General features: G+C 39.9%; 1 protein-coding gene across 1 annotated transcript in view; it reads right to left on the bottom strand.

The window, feature by feature from the left end:
- LOC309564274 (solute carrier family 22 member 15-like) overlaps positions 1 to 24,875 on the bottom strand; it is a gene marked incomplete at its 3' end in the record, with an annotated part of 458,247 nt that overhangs the window by 195,900 nt on the left and 237,472 nt on the right. Inside the window, exon 9 of the mRNA XM_082268897.1 lies at positions 12,063 to 12,171. Within this exon, the coding sequence (XP_082125023.1) occupies positions 12,063 to 12,171 (109 nt within the window). The remainder of the gene's footprint in view (positions 1 to 12,062; positions 12,172 to 24,875) is intronic.

Here is a 24,875-nt window from a genome sequence, read left to right as displayed (position 1 = left end):
TTTTCAAAATCCAATTGTCATAGGGACAGAAAGTGAGGTGAAATCTTCTGAACAGGGGCACAGACAGCAAAACAAATGTTACGGGAGTGTTACCCTTCCCTATGCTATCCAAAAAACGTAAAAATATTTTTTTTGGCTGGAGCTACACTTAAAAAATGTACCTGTTCCGACTTACAAACAAACCTACAGACCCCTATCTTGTTTGTAACCTGGGGACCACCTGTACAGGGATGCCCTGTCCTCAATCTCTGCAATTTCAGTGCTGTGGGAGCCTCAGGTTTTTTGTGACACTGCTGTGAAAAATGTCCTAACAAGTACCCCCTCCTCCTACTTCCTCCTCCATTGAGCAGCTTTCTTTTCTTGCTTGCACTGCCTGTAACACAATCAGTGTTGGGCATGGTACACAGTACTAGTTTTATTTTTCATACAACCCAGCTGGCTGAATAAAAAAAAAACAAAAAAACTGACAGCTCAGGTCGGAGCCACTAACTATGCAATGTTAATACAGAGATCTCCCCTGCTGTTCTATTGTGTTCTGTCAGAACGCTCCAGTCAACACTCTCAGCCATTGGCTAAGAGCGCTTATCGGAGCCAATCAGCAGATGTTTTTCGGTCATGCCCCTTCGAAAGAAGCCAGTCGAATGGCCAGCTTCAGTCGGACTGGCTGCAGCACACACGGGTCATGTGTACTAGGCTTTACAGGCCATGAAAGCAATGAAAGAATAATTGGAAAAATATTGAGGAGAGGTTTTTTTTCACAACAGCTCCACAGAAGACCTGAAAATATTAACCCCTGAAAATCAGAGACAGAAAGAGGACAGGGTATCCTTGCAGTGAAGTTTTCTTCAGGATCCAGATGCCTGCACAACATGGGACATATTTCATTACAGGTAGGTTAGCTTACCAAAGCTAATTTGTTTTTTTTTTTTTGGTTTACATCTACCTTTAGCGTGTGCATTTAAAGTGGAATTACAGCCTAATACCTTAAAATCTCCCCTGCAATGATTAATGTAAGCTGAGTTAGTCAGCCTTATGTGTTAAAATGAAAAAAATCCCACTTTTTCAACCTTTATTTTGCAGTAATCAGTGCTGTCACATGACTTCAATCCCTCTTCCTGCTGAGTCCAAGAGCAGCAAGTGGGTGTGGTTAGTGAAAGCTAGTGACATCACTTCCAGGTAGGGGCACTGTTCCTTTGTAGCCAGTGGGCATATAAAGGATGGGAGGAGCTGATCATAGGTTACCGCCCAGTGTTCTCTCCTCAGTAAGGATACATTGTACATCCTAATTCATGAGAAAATGAAGAAATAATTCACACAGGACACAGGGGGAGGGGGGGGGGGGTGTAGATATACAGTAAAGCTGTGCTGGGCTTTAAAAGAAGACTACCATAGGAGAAGGAAGCTAGGAAGCTGGACACGGGAAGAGCTCTGTAACTGGAAGTGCTCTGGGGTCTCAGCTCACAGTCTACAATGATCATAATACAGGTCACAACACTAAGTCTACTTTCCCACTAGTGTGACTTGTCATGTGACTTTGGACACACAAAGTCGCATGACAAGTCACAGCCTATTGATTTCAATGGCACCCGTTCCCATCTATGCCACTTTGAAAAGCAGCTACTTTGAAAAGGTACCTGCACAAGGGCTGAAAACCAACTGCTGGTACAGACCTTGCTGCAGTAGGTAGAGGGTTCATCTCATAGAAATAATGCAGAGCGAAAGTCCCAAGACTTACACCAAATAAAATATGCTTTCAATGTCCAATAATAAACCTTACAGTAGTGGTGCCAAACACCCAGCCTGCAGGCTCTCTATGTGTGGCCTGCCATGTACTGGGCTGGGTTCACCACCTGCTAAGCACCTGCGACCGTGGAGAGCAGCAAATGGGTGCTGGGTGCTGAAATATTCTCTGTGTTTGATTCCACATACTGTTTTGTCTTTGTGTCAAACAAGCCAGATTTCTTGCCTATCACTCTCTAATCTGCTTAATCCAGAAGGTAGTCCTGGTTTCAGTGAGGAGATAAAGAGTTGTACAGAAGCATGTGATCAGGTAAGTTAAATCTCACTGCTAACTACACTGACCACTAATGGGAAGAAAAGAAAAACTGACATTAACCACCAAAGAGTGGTTGTTAAAAACAATGCCCCTGACTATCAATTACGGTGGGTTAAATAGCATCTTTACAGAGCACCAGTGGGAGAAGGAGAGGGGGGGAGGGTTACCAGCACTATCACCACTAATGTTGGGAGTGTTAATAGTACTGTCACAATGCAGAGCATTTTTACTGCATCCACCAGCACCAATGCTGGGGGTTATTACTGCGGTAACTGACACCAATTCTGGATCGGGAGGGGGGGGGATTATGGTTTCCATATACATCGATTCTCGGGAGTAGTATTGTGTCTTCTGACACTAATGTGGGGGATTTTATTGTGGTCACTGAGATCAATGATGATTCCAACTTTCTCTTTAGCATGCACTGCAAAATGGATTGAATTTTTCTGCGCTCAAATACGATATAGCCCATTAGTTTTGAATGGGCTGCCTAACTCGATGGAATGAAGCTAAATGCAAGAATATGCATGCTATTGTGCAGCCCTCTAGAAGTGCCTGAGGTCACAACTGAGACCCTCTATGATTTTCTAGTTGGCCATGGATGCCTTACAAGAAATAGTCTTCCTAGCTTTTAGCACTGTAAGAAACACAAATTCAGAGATGTCCATGATTCAAGAAAAAAACAGGACTTCAACAACCAAGACATTAAAGCAAGTGACTAAGAAGTAGGAAGGAAAACAGTCCTTGGGACAGAAAATCCCGATGATCTCTCACAGTGTCTGCCTGGAGTCTTACCAGGTAAGTGTACCTCATTTGCCTGGGCCAGTCTAAAGCAATGAGGAGCATTGGAATGCTCTCTATCTGAACCCTGCAAAGAAGTTTCAGGGAAGGAATAGCATAGCTCAGGGTGTACTGTTCCCACTGCATCCATTGCTTCTGCTACCTCACCTGTACCTGGGGAAAAAACATACTCTGTTTGTTGTTGAACCTGGAGGCCAGAAGGTCCACATTCAGCATCCCCCATCTTTGGCACATCCTGGAACACCACAGTGGTGAGGAAACAACTCCTCTGGGCCCTGGAGTTGCTGGCTGAGGAAGTTCACCTACTAATTGCTTATGCCTATGCAGAAAAGGCACTAATGTGAAGACAGGGAGTCTGAAATTCAAGTTGTCCAAGCATACTCTAAATCTGGGAAAGCCTAAATGCAGAAGAATATTTGTCTAAAGATTTGGCAGACGTTGAGAGACAGACCATGGGGGGTAGTCTGGGTACCTGCTTTGGGAAATCAATGGCTTTGGGAAACGTAAAGGCTCAAAGGCAATACAGACAGTACAGACAGGTATGAGGAAACATTCACAGCTACCTAATAAAAGAAACAACACACAACTCCTAGAGAAAAAAAGAGGTCCCCCTATTACACAGAACAGCGAACATGGTGACCTGACTTTTCTCTACTGTAGCTAACCAACACAACCAAGTCTCCTCCCTGCCACTGGTAAATTATTGCAACAGGCTGATGAGGTCATATCTCTGCTCTCTACTTCTGTCTGCATACTTATTGTCAGCATATATGAATGCAGAACTCCTGACTGCCCTGCTTGCTACTAACCTACATGTTGTTGGCTAAAATCAAGTCAAACCCAGATACTTAAATTGACTGCATTTTAAAATACATTTAACGCATACTGTTAGACAGGATAATTTGGTTGTTTGCAGGCTGATCGGTAAGTTGAGCAGGGAATTTTTCTGGTTTTGTTTTACCCTTCCATTTGCTCCTTGCTGCAAAAGGTAAGTTATGAGGGAATTGGCCATTTGTTTGTACATTTAATGATATTAAAAAAAAAATAATTAATTTATTTCCCCCTAGCAAAGGAACCTCCTCTCTCCTACAAGCCTCTTAAGGGAAACAATTGCTGAATGTTTTTTTTAAGGCTCTTGCACACCTAGGGGATGATTTATTAAAACTGGAGAGTACAAAATCTGGTGCAGCTCTGCATAGAAACCAATCAGCTTCCACGTCTTTTCTTGTCAGTGCCTGATTGAACAAGCTGAATGTAAAAGCAGATTGCCTACCATGCACAGCTGCACCAGATTTTGCACTCTCCAGTTTTAGTAAATCAACGCCTTAGTGTCCTTGGTTGCTAGGCTACTGATTGGTAGTAAGCTTCTGCTGTCTAGAATCCTACGTTTCTTGGCCTAACATCTTAAGGTTGCTAGAAAGCAGGCGGCTACCGACATCTAGCATCCTACGTTGCCAGGGTATAGGTGATCTCGGATACTTAACCTAGCATCCTTGGTATTGAAGGCCAATGGCATACATTTGTCCAAAATGCTGTAGCCTGTACACACTAAACAGGCAATTACATGCAAAAAGTGCTAAATATGGTCCATGCGCAGGACAGTCGATGCAGATATTATATATATACCGTATATATATATATATACCTAACTAAATTATAAACACAACACTTGTTTTTGCCCCTATTTTTCATGAGCTGAATTCAAAGATCTAAAAAAACAGGATTCATCCGTGAAGAGAACAGCTCTCTAAAGTGCCAGAGGCCATTGAATGTGAGCATTTGCCCACTCAAGTCGGTTACGATAATGAACTGCAGTCAGGTCGAGACTCCGTTGAGGACGACGAGCATGCAGATTATCTTCACTGAGACGGTTTCTGACAGTTTGTACAGAAATTCTTTGGTTATGCAAACCGATTGTTGCAGCAGCTGTCCGGGTGGCTGGTCTCAGATGATCTTGGAGGTGAAGATGCTGGATGTGGAGGTCCTGGACTGGTGTTGTTTCACGTGGTCTGCGGTTGTGAGGCCGGTTGGATGTACTGCCAAATTCTCTAAAATGCCCTTAGAGACGGCTTATGGTCGAAAAATGAACATTCAATTTACGGCAAAAGCTCTGGTGGACATTCCTGCAGTCAGCATGCCAATTGAGCGCTCCCTCAAAACTTGCAACATCTGTGGCAGTGTGCTGTGTGACAAAACTGCACATTTTAGAGTGACTTTTTATTATGACTAGCCTAAGCCACACCTGTACAATAATCATGCTGTCTGATCAGCATCTTGATATGCCACACCTGTGAGGTGGATGGAAAAACTCGGCAAAGGAGAAGTTCTCACTAACACAGATTTACACAGATTTGTGAACAATATTTGAGAGAAATAGGCCTTTTGTGTACATAGAAAAAGTCTTAGATCTTTGAGTTCAGCTCAAGAAAAACGGGAGAAAAACAAAAGTGTTGCGTTTATAATTTTAAAAGGAGTTGTAGTAGCGCCAAACTACTACAATGCTGCTGATTAGGGACAGACAGTGATTCTGTGAAAAATTGTGTCCGAAAAGAATGCAGGGACAGGTCGGAGTGCAGGCAGGGAAAGTTATTAGAGCATTTTAGGGCCAGGCTGGAGATTAGGCAGGGTTAGTCTACATCGATTTTGCTGTGTGGGGGGTGGTGCAGTGAACGATCTTATTGAGCATATTAGGGCCAGGCTGGAGATTAGGCAGGGACAGTCTACATCAATTTTGCTGTGTGGGGGGTGGTGCAGTGAACAATATTTTTGCCCTCACTTGAGCCCACTGAGGAGGAGGAGGAGGAGGGAGAAAAAAATCTATTTTTATCAGTCTGTTGTGTGCAGCGTTCAGCTATATTTCACTACAGATTGCTGTTCTAATCTGCTATTAAAAAATTTATTTAAAGGGGAATTCTTTTTTTAAGAGCATGTGCCATGCTCTTAACTACATTTTGCTGCCATTTGCAGCACTCTAGCCCTTTCCATTGGTGTTTTAGAGCCATTTTAGTGCCTGAAAGTTCGGGTCCCCATTGACTTCAATGGGGTTCGGTGTCCGGGTAAAGTTCGGAAAAAGTCAGGGACATGGACCCAGACTTTTTTTTCAAGTTCGGCCGAACCCGCCGAACACGGACATCCAGGTGTCCGCTCAACTCTACTCATAATACAAAAGAATAAAATGACAGTCAATATTAACATTTCACAAGTAATGCACGTTATGCATCACATCATCTAGTTGGTGGATCGATGTGTTTCGCTCAAAACCTCTGAGCTTCCTCAGAATATAATTCTGTATGCATACAGAAAAGCCCTTAGCATAATTTACTCAACCAATGTCACAGGAATGTAACAAAATCTTAAATTTTAGAGTAGAATTAGCTCTATAATATGGAGATATAAAAAAGGAGGAATGAGCCTCCTGAGAAAGAGGGAGGAACCAATCTGTCTATTCCAAGCAAGGGGTGCGATATAAAGGAAAAGGCCCCCCAGACAAGGTCCTCTAATCCAAATTATACAGGTACCAAAAAACCTGATCCATCATACAAAAGTACCCATATGCATGGCATGCAACAATTAAAAAAAATGACCTGGCGTCCGCCCAGAAGGAGCATATAGTCAGACCTTACTGTTCAGCTACTTCAATCTTCAGATCAAAATCTGTCAAGCTGTGTGGTGTAAACAGGGCCACCAATGGATCGAATTAGGAAATGGCAGCAATTCATTTCATAAAGTCAGTTTAGAAATAAAAAGTAAAGAATATTTACATTTCCATCAACAAATACGGAACTAATGCATACTTGGCTACTTAGATTTGCATAAACTTTAATCTCTACTTGTCCAATACTTGCTAACGTTTTACTCAGAAAAAGCTGAGAAAATTAATTGCCAATTAAAACAAATGTAGAATCTCTGAAAGCAGTAAAGGTCATAGAGGCTGTAATCATGTCTGCAGATCCTTTCTATTCCCTGCCATTAAACAAGTTGTTCAACCTTTCATAAGAGGATATCCAAACACTAAAGGGTGATTTGTCTATCTAGAAATATCTATGATAGCAGACAGCCTGAGTGGAATGCTTGATTAAGAGGAACACGCTTCCAAATTAACGTTTATACAGCTTCCTAATTGCTGCAACATAAATTAGGAAGACATAAGGATTTTCTCTAAGCAGCATGTTGTGTTTGAGCAATGAATTTTAAAGTTGCTGACTCTCCACTGCATGGCTTGCTTTACGTTTCTTGTAACAGTGAGCTCTCATTCCAATGTAAATTGTGATTCAAGTCAATAACAATTTATGCCACATCTAAAGAGTTACAAAGAGCAGACAACTGGCACTATGTCTGGATCCAATACAACATTATGGTACAGCACAAACAGAAATATCTGACTTCATTATTTATTTGTTTTTGCGACATGTTTTATGTTGTGCTTTATAGGCACTGCATAATGAGACAGGAATTAAACCAATGGCAGATTGAGCTGCAGGATTGCTGTCTAATGGTTCAAGGCAATACAGACACAAGCAGAGAGAGGTTCCGTGCTAAGTAATATATGGCACTACTGTTAGGGCAAAGAAGATTAAAAGCAAGATATGCTAGAACACAAATGAATCTTAGCAATTTTTTATGTCCTATCTGCATTTTTACCTATTTTAATTTAATTCTGGAAAACGTGCTTAAAAAAAAAAACGTATGGAAATCTACTAAGGTATTGCTACAATAACTTTTGTAATAATATAAATAATACAGCATCACAGGTTTTCAGATTTGAAAAGACATTTTATGTTTAGTAAATGCATTTCTAATATTTATAACAAATACATTTACGTTAAATCAGACCGAATATATTAGCAAACATGTTCACAACACATGAAAAGAAGTACAAAGTTGTACAGAGAAGTACATAACAGAACTCACAGCTAGAAGGCATATAGTAACCCTTACAGTCAGCTTAGCTCCTTATGGATGATAGCAATATAATGCCTTGGCTGTCATGCCAGAGTGAAGAAAAAGGTGTAAGCTACAAGTCACCAAAGTCATAGCTTACACAGAGCTTTGGACTCTCTATGTGACAGAGCTGATTGGCTAAGAGCTGTAACACTGGTAAGTAACATGCTCCAACATGGTACCAGGAAGTAACATGTATATCTTTCAGCTCCCAGGGTATAAAGCGGATCTTCAATGCATCTGAGCACCACAAACCAAAAACACTATTTAACCAGTTCTGGACTGGTAGGATTTTCACCCTTAATGACCAGGCCATTTTTTGAGAGTCGCCACTGCGTTATTTTAATGGAAAATTGCGCGGCCGTGCGACACTGTTTCGAAATAAAATTGATGTCTTTTTTTCTCACAAATAGAGCTTTCTTTTGGTGGTATTTAATCACCTGTGCGTTTATTTTTTGCGCTATAAACAAAAAAATAACCAAAATTGTGAAAAAAAAACAATATTTTTCAGATTCTGCTATATAACATTCCCAAAAAATAATTTTTTTAAATCCAATGTTATCATTATTTTAGGCCAATTTGTATTCTGCTACATTTTTTTGGTAATTCATTTTTTTTAATTGTAATGGCGGCGATCTTCGGTTTTTAGCGGGACTGCGACATTGCGCCGGACAGATCAGACCCCCTAACTGACCTTTTCGACACTTTTGGGGGGACCAGTGACATTACTACAGTGATCAGTGCTAAAAATATGCACGGTTACTGTAATAATGACACTGACAGGGAAGGGGTTAACCTAGTGGTTGATCAAAGGCTTAAATTGGAGCCTAGGGGGAGTGTTTACTACCTGTGGGGGGAGGGGCTTGTGAATTAACCATAGAGACCTGTGATCCCATATAGAAGGATCACAGGCGCACTGTGATCATTTCAGAGAGAAGAATGGTCAGCTGTGTTTACAACAGCTGACCGCTCTTCTCTCTAAGCATCGGCATCCCCGCTGCCTAGTGGGGGCCGGAGCGTGGCGGGAGCGGCGCAAACTCGCCCTCCAGCACTACGCGTGCGACCGATGTAGTACTACGTTGGTTCATGCAGCTGAGCCAGCCTACTGCAGTGAAACAGAGGCAGGCGGTCAGCAAGTGGTTAACTAATTTTTAACATTCAACGCAAACTCCCCCATTCATCCATGTCTCTTTTATCCAACGCTTTATTTGTTGAAAAATCACTTTAAAAAACAACTCCCTAGCATTTCTGGCTGTGGCCATCTTGAGTAAGGGCAAATGAATAATGTAGCATTTACTTCCTGGAAAATATCTACCCTTAGCTCAAACATGCAAGCAGGTAGGTGTGCTTAGCTGAGACAACCCCTCCTCCCCTCCTGGGATGTATTACATGGCTTGCCTAGGCAAGAAACCAGTAAGTAACTGAAGAAATATTAAAAAAAAAGTTTGAAACAAGTAATATTTTACTATCTATGCACTAATGCTAGCATCATGAGGATTGGAAATAATCAATGTGGATAGGGAGAGTGAAGTTCCACTTTAAGGCGTAAGGTAAATGGGCAACACGTTTTGCAATAAATTGCACCATTAAATACATATTTTGTAAATAAATCAAACATGTACAGTATATATAGTAAAGTGACTTTACACTATGATGTAATATTTTACATTTTAAATCATTTCAATAGGAAACAAATCATAGAACTTAGGGAAACAACAGTCAGGCTGCTATACACATCATAGTAACAAAGTTTTTATGAATAAAGCACAGCCAGCTTATAATGCTACTTTTGTACTTTTTAACTGAGTTCAAAAACTTTTGCCCCCTGCACAGCACTTTGCCACTGGCAAAAGGAACTTGCATTAAGTACACAGCAGTAAGTTATTACTGTATAAATTCAAGGCCACTATTGAACTCAAGAAGAAAGCCAATAACTTCTGCCCTGTGTAAAATTTGCACCAAAACAATCAAGACTCAGTTAACAGTAAGGTTTAATGTGTGCAGCCTAATGGGAAACATATCCAAAGTAAATTTCTAAACTCCCAGGCCATAAGAGGTTACTGTCTGTAAATGTTGTTTATTACTATTTTAGTGCAGTGAAGGATATTACAGTAATATCTTTAATGCAGACCTAACACATTTCAAATAAATTAATATAGCACATGTCTGAGTTACCTTTTTATCATGATTAAAAACACAATGCTACTAAACTGTCTCATGTGACCCAAAGTAAAGATCAAATGTTCTGTGATAAGCATTGTGGGTGTGTCATGTCATTAGAGACTGCAGAAACTGTATTCTATTCAGTTAGGCAGGCCCTGTCTGGAAGAGTTGCAGTAACACAAAAAAAAAACTTTAGCAAGGCACAACCACAAATCGTAGCTTGCATCTGTAACAATTATTGCCCCCTTGTTTGAGAATATATTTACTAACCATACATAAAACATTAACGGATACGATTATTCACCATGAACTTATCACTTCCAAAAATCTCTAAAATGGAAATTTAACTGCCCTTAGCATGCAAAGATTGCCAGGATATGAACATTAAAACATTTATATATTCTTAACAAGCAGCAAAAAAGCTGTGAAAGAAGTCTTCTGTGACCGTTGTAGTTGCATGTACTGCTGAGAAAGTAACACTCAAAGTTTACAGAAAAAGCACTAAAGTCATTCAAGTCAACTCCGAGCAGCTCAGCTCACCTTGCCTCGACTCTCAGGGCCCTTTGTGTTTACATTAAAACTTATCAAGGGATGGAAGACCACCAAATCACTTCTAGAAGGGAAGACCACAGCTAGCTTAGAGAACCCCTTTCATTGTTTCAGCAGAAAATTTATGGATGAATTTCCTAAAGTGTAACTGTAATACAATGTCTCTTCTGTATTAAAGTTACCTACCTGCCTATCCACACTGTGCGCAGCTCAATATAGAATTTCCGCAATAGCGGGATGACTGAACTCCCACCAGCCAATTAAAACATCTGCCGGAAGCCATTAGGCTAAAAAGGTCAGCAGCCGCGGGAAGCTAAGGGACACTCCAATGCTGTAGAGAAGGTGAGTACCGCTTTAACAGTGCAACTGCAGCATCAGAGGCCAGTGAGGGCTTGTTTTAAAATGCCTTTGCTGCTTGTTACTGCTGTGAATATCTGAATATCTATAGCCTGGCTACAGTTACACTTAGGCCTCATGCACATTGGACGTTTTTACAGCTACTGTTTTTGGCGTCAGACATTTTTTTTCTACAGCCAATAAACACCCCAGCATGTTAGCCTATGTGTCCATGCACACATAGGCTGTTATCAGCCATATATTTTGTATGGCTCAAATTGCATCACATTTTCACCAAAATGTTGTAGCGCACTGCATTTTGCAATCTGTTTTGGGGTATCGTTCATGGAACAAGAAGCCCTGTTGACATTGTGCCGATTTGGCATGCGATTTGTCATGTCAAATCGCATGTGAAATAGGAGCCTATTGCCGGCAAAAGCACCAGTTCACACTGAGGGCGGGTTTGAAATCATTTAGCTAAATACGCACAATTTCAAACTCGTATGTCAGTGGGAGTTCGGGGGCGATTTGACAGACATCTGTACGGGTTCATGCACAGATGTCTATTGAAATCGCCCGGAAGTTGCCAAAAGTAGTGCAGGAACTACTTTTGGGCATCAAAAAATAAAAAAAAATAGGTGGGAATCGGTGCGGCACTGCAAAGTCAGGGTTGCACCAATTCGGACAGTGACGTTGCCGGCAATAGGCTCTGATTTGGCATGTGATTTAAAATTTCAATTTACATGTCAAATCTGCCCAATGTGAACAGGGGCCTAATGTTCCATGAACGACACCCCGAAACAGATTGCAAAATGCAGTGAGCTTGACAGAATCGCATCGCATGGGTGTTCACACATTTTGATGCGGGGAAAAAGGGTCCACATTTGCACCACAATGTTGTAGGACCCTATTTCCCTGCACCTATATCTTATGTCATGGGTGTATATACCCATGCGATGCAATTATGGCAAGCATTGCATTGTGGGAAAGTCGGAGTTACTAAAAGAGCAGAGAGGTGATTTTTTAGCTAAAACGCCAATGTCAAAAACAAAAAAAAAAGGCCAACGCAAAAATTCTATGATTCTATGTCCATGAACATAGCACTCAACTCCTGACAACATTTTCACATGAAAACTTATAATATAACCCAATATTCAAGCTGCACAGACATGCCAAAATTTGCCCAACCGTGCCCCATTCAGCAAGTGAGAATTACCTTACTACTGTAGGATAGAGTTCAGAGGTGTAGATGTAAACAACATTAAAGGCAGCACTGACGGAAAGCTTTCCAAGTAAGGCAAGGATGGCCGGATTAAGAAACAAACCTAAAAGAATAAAAAAAAACTTTAATAATTTAAAAATAGGACTTGTCAGTACAGCAAGGTGTATGAGGTGAATGATGGTGTAAAATGTATCATTTACAGAAAAAAAGAACAGGCTCAGATTAATAGATTTGATTTTTTAGTTTTGTTTTGCTTATTTAAAAACATGTTATCTATCCCCATTGAAATCAGCAATGCACACTAGATATCAGAATCAGAATACAGTACTTTATTAATCCCAAAGGGAATTTATTGATATATGGGATGGTATTGTCATAGCAGCAGTGTTGTAAGTGTGTGGTAGAGACATTTACCTATTTCAATCAGACTGTATATAAAAGACTATCCCTTTTTTTTTATTATTTATTTTTTATTTCTCTCTCCTGAAGCACCAACTCATTTCTGAATGGTGTAGCCATAGCAAAAATTATTAATACCCTTTCACAAATAATAAGTACCTAAACATTTATCTGAAATAAACTGAATCTGACAAAATTAATTGGTATCCATTGTAGTTTATTTCATATGTAATAAAAATGAGGGTGTGATTTTTTTTTTTTTTTCCAAATGATTTACATTCAACAGAATATTTTATAGAATAAAACAGACTAAAATGGCAAGGATAAAAATGATGAGGCCTTAACCCAATGTTTGAACAACATTTAGACGCCATCACTGTAAATGATTTCCATAGCTTCCAATGAGATATCTGTACCTCCCAACAGCTAGTATGACCCACTCAACTTCAGCAAAGTGCTCCTAGCTGTCTCAGTTTCGATGGGTATACCTTCTACAGACTGCGTGTTTCAAACTTTTCCAATGTTTTGTCCTTAGCTATTGTTGGGTGCATTTTTTCATCTGACAACAAAGAGCACGTGCCTTTCAAAAAAGCTCCAGTTTTGCCTCCTCTGTTAAAAAGACATTCTCCTAGAAGCATTGTGGCTTGTCAATACGCATTTTCGCAAATTCCAATCTGTTTTTTTCATGTTTTTCTTTCTAGTCTTTTCTTTTCTAGTCCAAACAAACATACAAACACCACTCAGGCCAAAAGGGGTAAGCACAACATATCCATTGCAGGTGCTCGCCTCGGCTCACCATCATAGACCATGAAGATACCAGAGAAAGATACGGCCGCACTCCACGGCTGAGAAAAGATTATGAAGTTCCTTTATTCATTGTCAGTTCATAGAGACAGGGGACAGGTAGACAAGTTAACATTTCACACGAAAAACACTGTGCTTTCTCTGGTATCTTTCTGGTTCAATACACGTTTATAAAAACATTTTAAAACCAATGCATAACTACGTAAATCTGCAACCTACAGAACGAGATACTCTACTGAAACCATTCGAATTAGGGAACAATGAGGAAATATCCAAACACTAAGCACCCAAATTTCAACAGGGACATCCTAAGTCTTCTTCCTTTGAGCCCATTGTTGCTTAGTGATGGATGGTGCAATCAAACACTGGGGTACCTTGACCTGGAAATTCAGCCTTTATTTCTTTGTATGTTGTCCTTGGCTCTTTGTCTTCCATTCACACTACATTTCTATGAAGGCATAGCTAATACCTTACTGTAAAGTGCACCTATCACTGATTTCGAACAAGCAAACATTCCTAAGTCACCTGAAATACATATGTTTGTTCCAGGATGACGACTAGGCAAGCATAGGATCACAAACACAGCCCAGAAGTATGCACTTGCAAAACCAGGTCTGCAATGGCAGAGCTTATACATAATAAATACATATATATAATATAATACCATACACAATAATATCACAATTCAGACTGAGGTGTAAGAACATGAGATCAATAATTTAAAAAGTAATGACAGGATTATACAGCGCGTCTTGCAGTTCGCTCACATTACCTGTCAAAGCTCCCTTGAAATGATGCTTTTGTCACTTGATATTACCAAAGCGTTCGACATTCTGTCGGGGCCCTACATTCGCTCTGTCCTTTCTCATGGGTTTGACTCCTCTTTCATGCAATGGATAGTGGCCGTGTACAGTGCCCTCCAGGTTAAATTAAAATGTTATGGAACTTAATCTGCCACCTTTCCCATCCGGGGAGGGAACTAGGCAGGGCTGTACTCATTCTTTTTTGTTTGTTTTGGCATCAATAAACACACAGAACAGGAATGGGAATTCTTCAAAAAGACTGTATGTGAACTCACTGCAAAGTATATTCCCATGGCAATAAGTTTAAAAGGCTAAAAACAAAGTCTATGTGGCTCACGGCCAAAGTTACAAAAAGCTATTAATAATAAGAAAAGAGCTTTTAAAAAATATAAAAATGAAGGAACACTATCATCGTTTAAATGTTATAAAGAATATAACATTATATGTAAAAAGAAAATCAAGGACGAAAAAATTTGAAACGACAGATTGCAAAAGATATATTGATAGTAAAAAGGTCAGGTCTGAGCATGTCCCTTGGCCCTTTACAAAATAATCTGGAGTGGATGATCTGGGACAAAGAGAAGGCAAATGTATTAAATACTTTCTTGTGTATACAAAAGAGCATGGGGAGCTAATGTTTATAATGGGGATTATATTGACACAGCCCTAAATGATCCACAATGGCTCAAATGTGACATGGTCCAGAAATATTTAGACAGAATAAAGGTGGATAAAGCACCTGGACCGAATTGCATTCACCCATGGATCCTAAAAGAATTGAGTTCTGTCATTTCAAAGCCATTGTTTTTAGAGACTCATATTGACTTGAATAGTATCACATGATAGGCGTGGGCCAATGTGGTTCCTATATTTTTTTTTTAAATAATCTTTATTTAACAAGTTCACAACAGTACAAGTATACGCAAAACAGCGATAAGAGCAAGCAAAGTGCAGACAACAGATACATAGAGGAGGCACATTTGGCATAAATATCAATCTGGATGCTACAGGAGAAACATAAGCATCTACAAGAGGTTTAAAACCGTCATATTTAGAGAGTGTGCCCTATTGGCCAAACAACGAAAAAGAAAAACCCCTCAAAACATTATGTCTGTCACAGCCATCCGGCAGGACCCCCATGGGGGAGTCGGATAACCGGCAAGACACCACGGAGATCCAGGAGAACAGTATACTCTGGCATCCACGTTACACCGGATATTACAGGAAAACAGTGACAAAAGGCCTCTGGAAAAAAGAAAAAGTAGAGAATATGACAAACGGGGAGGGAAAGTATAGAGCAGAAAAACAGATAGAGAGGGGAGGGGGGTGAGAACAAACAGGGGGGGAGGCCTGCAGAAGGCATGGACCCTAGGGAGAGGTTTGCCAGCTTGGAGGCTCATCACTCAGTAACAATCAGAGGCTCTACCCCGAGAATCACCGGTCACACGTCCGGGATCTCGTCGGAGTAGAACATCCACCCCGTCAAAGTGTCCTTGTGGTTCCTATATTTAAAAAGGGATCAAAGTCTTTACCAAGTAACTATAGACCTGTTGGTTTAACTTCTATAATCAGGAAGATACCGGAGAGTTTAATAAAAGACCACATAGATGAGTTCTTGCTGGAAAAAAATATATTTTAAGCAACAGACAGCATGGATTCATAAAAGACAGTAGTTGTCAAAAAAACCTGATTTCTTTTTATAAAGAGGTAAGTAAAACCTTGGACAGGGGGTGGCTGTGGACATAGTATACTTGGATTTTTCAAAAGCGTTTGACACAGTTCCCCACACAGGACTAACGTGTAAGGTAAAGTCTATAGGCTTGGAAAGATCAGTTTGTAAATGGATAGAAAACTGGCTAAAAGACAGAATTCAGAGTGTAGTGGGTAATGATTCTTACTCTGAATGGTCTAAGGTTATCAGTGGTGTACCCCAAGGTTCAGTGTTGGGACCCTTAATTTTAAATATCTTTATAAATGATATAGGGTTTGGGATTAAAAGTACCATTTCAGTCTTTGCAGATGACACCAATTATGCAGTGGAATACCATTCTTACAGGATGTCTCCAATTACAATACACTGTTTAATTGGGAAACTATGTGGCAAATTAAGTTTAATGTTGATAAATGTAAAGGTATGCACTTGGGGGCTAATAATAGGCATGCATCATACATACTAGGGGGGAGTACAACTGGGGGAATCAATGGTGGAGAAGAATCTGGGGGTGTTGATAGATCATAAGCTTAATAATAGCATGCAATGCCAAGCTATGGTTTCCAAAGCAAGCAAAGGCCTTTCTTGTATTAAGAGAGGTATGGACTCCACAGAGAGAGAGAGATTTTGCCCCTATATAAATCATTAGTCAGACCTCATCTGGAATATGCAGTTCAGTTTTGGGCACCAGTTCTCAAAAAGGATATAGGGTAACTGGAGAAAGTGCAGAGGAGGACAACCAAACTGATAAGAGGCATGAAGAAGCTCAGATAGGAGGATAGATTAGAGGAACTGAATTTATTCTCTCTTGAGAAGAGGAGATTAAGGGGGATATGATCAACATTAACAAATACATAAGAGGTCCATATATAGTAAACTCGGTGTTGAGTTTTTTCCACTCTATGATACTTTATGATAATTAGGTAGGGGGGGGGGGACTCTGTAATTAAAAATACCATGGCACTATCCCTAAATAGATACATTAGACAAAAGATCCCCACGTCTCATCACAAAGGAGAGATAGCAGGAAAAAGGGGATTTTTAAGTGCCCAACAGAGAACAAAACATAACACGATTGCATAATACTACACAGATGCATTCAATTCTAAAAACATAATCCAATTTATTAGTACAAAACATCCTTTAAAACACATGTAATTTTCAAAATGTTTGGAATGGTATGTCAAACGTATCATAATCATGCCATGCAGAAAATGCATTGATAAATACATATGGATCTGGATCAAAGCATTTCGCCCGAATCTAGGGCTTCTTTAGGATCCACATTTCTGGTTTTGGTAAGCTCAAATACAGATCATCCAAAGTATGATCTATTATCTACCTTGTAGAACCATAATCTCAACCGGAACGTATAGATTCACAAACATGTAGATGCATTTTAAAATCAAACAAAGATGAACCGGTGGATAGCCAATATCACTCAAGAAAAGGTTTCCAAAGAGTTAACAAAAAAATGAAGTGAAAGCAACCATAGGGACTGACATCCACGAAAATTTTTCCAATAAACAAAATCTGGATCATACAGGAGCCTCCAAACCTCTGTTTGGTGAGGCTGCTGTCAGCGGTTGTGGAGTTGGAATAACTCTGTTTGGTGTCACAGGAACCTGGGATATGCTTCTTCCTTCATTGGCTCCTGTATGATCCAGATTTAGTTTTTTTTGGCACTTAAAAATCCCCTTTTTCCTAATATCTCTCCTTTGTGATGAGAAGTGGGGATCTTTTGTCTGAGTTATTCACTCTAAGGTTATCGCAGAGGACAAGGGAACACTCTTTACATCTAGAGGAAGAGACTTCGTCTCCAAATATGGAAAGGTTTCTTCACAGTAAGATCTGGGAAAATGTGGAATAGACTCCTTCCAGAGGTGGTCCTGGCCAGCTCAATAGATTGCTTTAAAAAAGGCCTAGATTCTTTCCTAAATGTACATAATATAACTGGGTACTAACATTTATAGGTAAATTTGATCCAGGAATTATCCAATTGCCTCTCGGGGGATCAGAAAGGAAATGTTTCTCCTGCTGGGGCCAATTGGATCAGGCTTTTCTGGGGTTTTTCGCCTTCCTCTGGATCAATTGTGGGTATAGGATTGTGTATATGGGATTGTATTGTTGTTTTATTTTTAATTGGTGGAACTAAATGAACTTGTGTCTTTTTTCAACCAGACTAACTATGCAACTATTTAATGGAACCCCTGGCAGAGGCTATCCGTTGCCACACAGGTATTAAAGACCTAGAAGTCACAGGTTCTTGCCATAAAATTGTATTATTTGCAGATTACATTTTGTCGTTCCTCGCTTTGCCCAGATTTTCTTTGCCAAATCTTTTTTAAACTCCTAGATCTGTTTGCGCTTTCTCTTGGCTGTAAACACTGCTAAATTGAAAGTTCTGTCCGTGACCCTCTCTGCAGAAAGCAGTAAAGCCCTGAAACACACTGCCTTTTCAGTGGTCATCTACCTTGCTGTACTTAAGCATTCAATTTACTCCTACTTATGAAGGACTACACCAAGCGAATTGCCCATCTCTGTTCCGGAAGCTATCTTCTTTATTGCATTCATTGAGCCCTTTTTTCGATATCATGGTTCAGCAGGATCAATGCCGTGGGGATGACTTACCTCCCGAAATTACTGTACATTTTTAGGGTACTACTGGTTTAATTTCCCCTACATATACTTCAGATACATCAAAGAAAAATTCTACACTTAATCTGGGGATTATCTTAACCCTGAATTAGTAATCATATCTTGTTTGCTCACAAAGTAACAGGCTGTTTATCTGTCCCTAACCTTCATGCTTACTACCTAGTAGCTAACATTGCCCACATCTCTTATCTCATGAGATCCATCATCTACTGCTTTGGGTGACTCTTGACCTAATAGAGACTCACCCAACTCCTTTCTCCTCCTTATCTTAGCTTTCGGTTTCCTCTCGCCCTGTGACCTTGAATCCAATCTTGGCCTTCACTCTTCAGCTTTGGAACTACGTTAGGTTCTCTGCTGGTCTAGTATCCCCATATTTGCCATTGCTGCCAATATTGCACTATTCCCTATTTCCCCCTGGTCTAGAACACCCCACACAATTCCAATGGTGATACGATCATGGATTTACAAATGTACATTATATCCTCACTCCCACCAAGATAATCTTGTTCAAAACTCCCCAGTCCTCCTATGATATTCCACTGAGAGAACATTATTGCAATATACAACTTAGACTTAGAATTGTATCCTCCAACTCCTCTGCACCCAACAATCTCTGTGTTGTTTAATGTCATTTGAAAGTATTTGTACAACACATCTACACTTATTAGGTCTCTTTTTTTTGTTTATTCCTCCATAACGTCTCAAAAGGAAACCACTGGTGCACTCCTTCCAGGGGCAATGGAAAAGCGAACTGGGGATGGTGTTGGACCCAGAGGACTGGCAGGTCATAACACAGACCATATCCAAATGTTTAAAACAATGTTCTGATACTGGGGAATGCCTATAAAATACTTTATCGATGGTACTATACACCGACTCATCTAGGTTTCTTCCTAATTACCTATCAGTATACTGTCAGTATACTGTCAAGGGTGTACCCAAACTGGAAACAACACATATTTGGTGGTTCTGTCCAAAAGGGAGCAGACTATTGATCTGAGCTTACGGTTTGCTCTGCACTCTTTTTCACTCTAACCTTAAGAATAAACCCCTATGAGGCTCTTTTTTTCAACTATGCTTACTATGCTCCTTCATCCAGAACACCAATTAGCTGCACACCTTTTCACAACCACCAAGCGTTCTATATCCAGGGCCTAGAAATCCCCTGCCCTCAGTTTTGAGGTAGTGAAGAACCAAATTAATGATATCACGAATAATAAAAAACTGCAGGCTATATCAGCAGAAACCGATGACAAATTTCTTTAAACTTGGCGCCCATGGATCAAATACGCACATCCTTCTAGATTCGATCACCTCCTCGTGACAAAATAACTTTTCAGCTATCGAGATCCACTGGGACCCTTTCTCGTCTCTTCCCTATTACTCTGCACTTTTCTGCATTCTCCAATCTTTTTCTCTTTCTAAGGGCATTATTTTTCCTATCCCCCCACGACTAGATAATTGGGTATTTTCCTAGTTTAGTTTCCATTTGGATTTGCTCCCCTTTTTGGAGTGGCTTTATTAACTCTTTAGTGTCCACTGCTCATCTGACTGCATATATCCCTGCTATAGGCCAAGACATTAATGCCTTTTATCTGATGTACTTTTCTTTTTGTATGTTTCAGTGTGAACCTCTTTTAGCTGTTTTTGCATATTTACTATGGTTACCATTCATATTTCACACTCTACACTTCATTTCTAATTGAACAGTGAGTTAATTCTCTATAATGTGACAGGGTTAAGTATTTTTTTTCAAAGAGAACTTTTTTTTCTATTATTTACTACATTACTGATTTTTGTGCCTGCCAACATATATAGAAGGATAACTTCTCATTCCACTAGCTTTGTGTAAACTGCTCTAATGTATTGTTCTTTTTGGAGATGGTGGTTCCACATTAATTTTTCCCACTGAAGTAAACCTGCAGTGAAAGATTTTTGGAGACTGCATTTATTGATCTACTTGTGAAAAGCTAGTTGCTTGGCTGTCGCTTCAATATTTTGGGCCGCTGACCCAAGCATGAAGATCAAGGAAGTTAGACTGAAGTCAAAACATTTGATCTGATCTTTTGTGGGTCAGGGTCTCAAAGTAATAAACACACTGGATCAGCATGACAGCCAGGCTGTCAGCATTTTGAAAATAAGAGGCAAGTCACAGCAAATCTTCTCTGTAAAGGTTTTGTTTAGGAGCCGTTGCATCATGATGGCTGGTAACTAAGGGTAACTAAGATGTAAAGTGCTGCATGATGTTTTAGCAGGTTTCTCCATACTGTAAATAATATGTAAATGATGTGGCACACTGGAATTCGACTAGTAACCCCAATGTTAGAGATGCATTATGTGCTAATGACTACATTGGATGGTACAGCACAATCTAAAGAAGCCTCCCGTTACATACAAACAAGAGATTGTCTGTTGTTAAGTGGGCATTTCTTTCTGTAAATGGTGGAATTATCTGTGGTAGGGAAGATTTTTTAGGATTTGGGGTATTTTATTGTTAAAATGATATGTTAATAAATGAGTTTCTGTTTATATTACAGTAATGAAAGAAGTGGATTAGCCTTCATTAATTCCTGTTCATATACATATCTGGGTTTTCCACGTTTACTGTATGTATTTAAAAGTAATATTTTTTTTAATTAGTTAAACGCTACTCTTTTTTTTTTATATAGATTTTAAACTGATGGATCTAGGAAAATAAGACAAACAGACATTTTTCCCAAAATTGAGATGTTAGCTCCAAAAAGTTAAGAGCCAGAAATCCATTAGTAGGGTCAGCTAGGTGCCCCATTATCCTATACAGTATATGCTTATTGCCCAGTAAATTTTTACTTTTTTGGTAAAGTAATTGTTTTTCTAGTAGGAGTCTAATCTACATCTGTTACTTTATTCCCATTCATTTTTTACATAAATTGATTACAGCAGTGGTCCTCAACTCCGGTCCTCAGGGCCCACTAACAGGCCAGATTTTAAGTATTACCTTGGGGAGATGCAGACTAGAGTACTGCAATCACTGAGCAGCAAATTATATCACCTGGGATGTATTTCAGTTATCTTGCAATCCTGGCCTGTTAGTGGGCCCTGAGGACCAGGGTTTGAGGACCAAGGGATTACAGCACATTTCATAGATAACAGCTAGACAGTCAAAGCATACACTAAATTTTATAATGTTTTGCCTGCATACTTGCACATTAAAATCAGCCTATTTAGAAAAGAAAATTACCTGGAAAAAAATTGACAAGGTAAGACAAGCCTAGATAAAGATTTTTTTTTCAATGGAAATAAATAAGAGAAATTGACACAGGGATGCAAACCCCAGTGCTGTGTATATTTGAAATTATATAATCCCTGCCTATAAAATTGACAAAATCACTTTAAAACTTTGTGTAAAAGCATGCCAAGCCATTAAAAAAAAAAAAACAGACAAAATGTCAAATGTATTATTTGTCCTCCAAGATCATCTTGACCATTGTGTGATGCTGGGACAGACTAATCCACTTACCCATCATTATAAACATATTCACTAAAATAAAAAGGTCACAAAACCAAGACTGCTACAAGGAAAAAGAGGCAATTAGGCGAGACAAATTAGTGGTAAATTATCATCTTGTTTCTCTTATTTTACCATGGCAACAGTAACTAGTAGAAACCAAATAAGCTAGAAATTATTTGTGTGCAGGTAATTGTAAAACAGCTTGAAGCAATTTTTTACTGAACCTTGTGCAGAATCATAAATATTAAGTCAGACATGCTCTAAAAAAAGAAATGAATGCAAGACAGCAGCTTGGAACATGTCTTCAGCACAGCTGTCATAATTCACTATACAACGGATCACTATGGCTTAGGTTCAATGGTCTTTAACAAGCTAGCAAGTTCCTTTTTCTTTCAACTTTGTTTCCTTGAATAATGCATTACCTTTGATATGGTTTTCATTACCTTTCCGGAAGTACATGACTCCTGTCTGATTTAATGATTTATGCTTCTCATATCGGGTGAACCTTAAGGGGGCTTATTTGATCCAAGTGTTTAATTTATGATTTCCCCACAAAACAGGACAATAAGGAGTACATCAAAATTACTACACCGAAAGGCTTCAAAGCTGCATAGACATGCAATAAAAATGTTGTAATTTATATCAAAACAGCAGATTTGCAAAGTCGGAACTATTAAAATGGTCAAGGATGCCCATACATTCTAATTCAAATATTACTATCATTACTGAGTAAAGGCCTCATGTACACTGCTGCTGATAAACGGACGTTTAGGAGCAGTTTGGCTTTTTTTTTCAGCAGCCCCTGAACTCTTCTCTTTTATCTTATCTGTCCATGTACACTGAGATGTTTAAAGTAATTTAGAGGCAGTTGAGCTTAGTGGCATTTTATGTAAAGTAAAAAAATGCGCTCAGACGAAACTTTATTGGCATTTGAAAAGCCAAATGCTTGTAACAGCGTGCAAACAAGTCTAAAAGTCTAATGAAAAGAGTTTCGTTTAAAGGTGTTTTCAATGGGGATACATTGCTGACCATTTTACAATGGAAAAACGCTATTAGCCACTAAACGCACAAAAAAGCGTCATGTAAACACAGCAAAACGGACGTTTTTAACTGTTGGTTAATAGCTGTCAAGTTCCAGTGTTCAGGAGAGGTTGCATAGGGAAGTGCATAGTGTCTGTGGTCACGATCTTTAACTCAGGCAGAATGGCTTGTGCATGTGTGCTTATCCACATAAAGCTTGTTCATATGGGGTGCATGTCATGCTATAAGGGCATTGGAGATGCGGCTGGCAGACTGAAGATGATCAGTGTCTTCACGGCTGTAACTGTCCCTTTGGAACGCATGCCAACCCGCACCCAGAAGCCGGAAACCGGAAGTGCGGGTGGATACGTTCCACCGCATTCTACGTCACTTCCGCTCACAACCGCTACGGGCCCCTGCAAGGTCCAGCAAGCGTCGCACACAGTCAAACCGGCAACCGCCCAAGCCCGCCCACCTCCCTGGACTGTAACACCAAGCCTGTGCCTGTGACTGCAGCAACAAGCCCGTGCCTAAAAAGCCAGAGTGATAGACTCCACAAATAGCATAAGTGGCCGCTGGAGACTAAGGCTCAGGAACACAGACAAATACAAATGAATACATACCACAATAATTACAATGATTATAAAAGTAATGTCAGTGGACATTACATTGCCATTAGCCACAGGTGGCCAAACATAATGAGAAAGCCATTAAAGGGAGACACACATGACCACAACCTGTGTGTGCATTCATATTCGCGCATAGCTCATAGTAGCTGAGGGGAGTATGTCACCATAAGGACATATAGAATAATAAGAGCAAGTACTATCCCCTTGCAAAAATATGTATGTGCTAATGGAGAAAGGAGGGAGAAGACATAGAAAAACCAAAAACTGCAAAGAGGGCATGTTATACGACAGAGCGTCTGGTATGAACATATGACCGTAAGTGTATATCAACCGGTCCATGATCGACCTAGGGCCCTAAAAAAGCTTTTAATGGACAATTGCGCGGTCATGCGACGCTGTACCCAAATGAAATTGACGTCCCTTTTTTCCCACAAATAGGGCTTTCTTTTGGTGGTATTTGATCACCTGTGCGATTTTTCCTTTTTGCGCTATAAACAAAAAAAGAGCGACAATTTAGAAAAAATAACAATATTTTTCAAATTTTTTATATGAAATTCCCCCCAAAAAATGTAAAAATCTAATTTTTTTAACATTTTAGGCCAATTTGTTTTCTGCTACATATGTTGTTTAAAAAAATCGCAATAAGCGTATTTTGATTGGTTTGCGCAAAAGTTATTGCGTTTACTAACTAAGGGAAAGATTTTTGTCATTTTTATTGTTTTTTTTTTAACTAGTAATGGCGGCGATCTGCGATTTTTTTTGCGGGACTGCAACATTGCGGCAGACAGATCGGACCCTTGACTGACATTTTTTACAATTTTGGGGGTACCAGTGACAATCCTACAGTAATCCGTGCTATACATATGCACTGTTACTGTAAAAATGACACTGGCAGGGAAGGGGTTAACTTTATTGGAGCTGCAGGGGTTAATTGTGTCCCTAGGGTCGTGCTTCTAACTGTAAAGGGGTGTGGCTTTTCATGTAACCACAGAGACATACGATCCTACATAGCAGGATCGTATAGTCTCTGCAGTTACACCAGGGAGAATGACAGATGGCTTTGTTTACATCAGCCGCCTGTCTTTCTCCCTCTGCAGCTGACGATCGTGAGTGACACACGCGCGGGGATGGGCAGGAACCACCAGGGGCGGGAGCGCACCTCCGGTGGCGTGCGCTCGCCCGCTATTGGCTCGCGGGTGACTGACGTATGCCCAGGAGGGGCTGACCGCTGCAGTAAATGTACTTGCGGCGGTCGGCAAGTGGTTAATACATATGTTTAACATATATTATCAC

This window comes from Pelophylax lessonae, assembly GCF_965119305.1.
Source record: "Pelophylax lessonae genome assembly, chromosome: 9".
Lineage (NCBI taxonomy): Eukaryota > Metazoa > Chordata > Amphibia > Anura > Ranidae > Pelophylax > Pelophylax lessonae.
The sequence above is the reverse complement of the archived record's forward strand: the minus strand, read 5'-3'. Positions and strand labels throughout refer to the sequence as shown.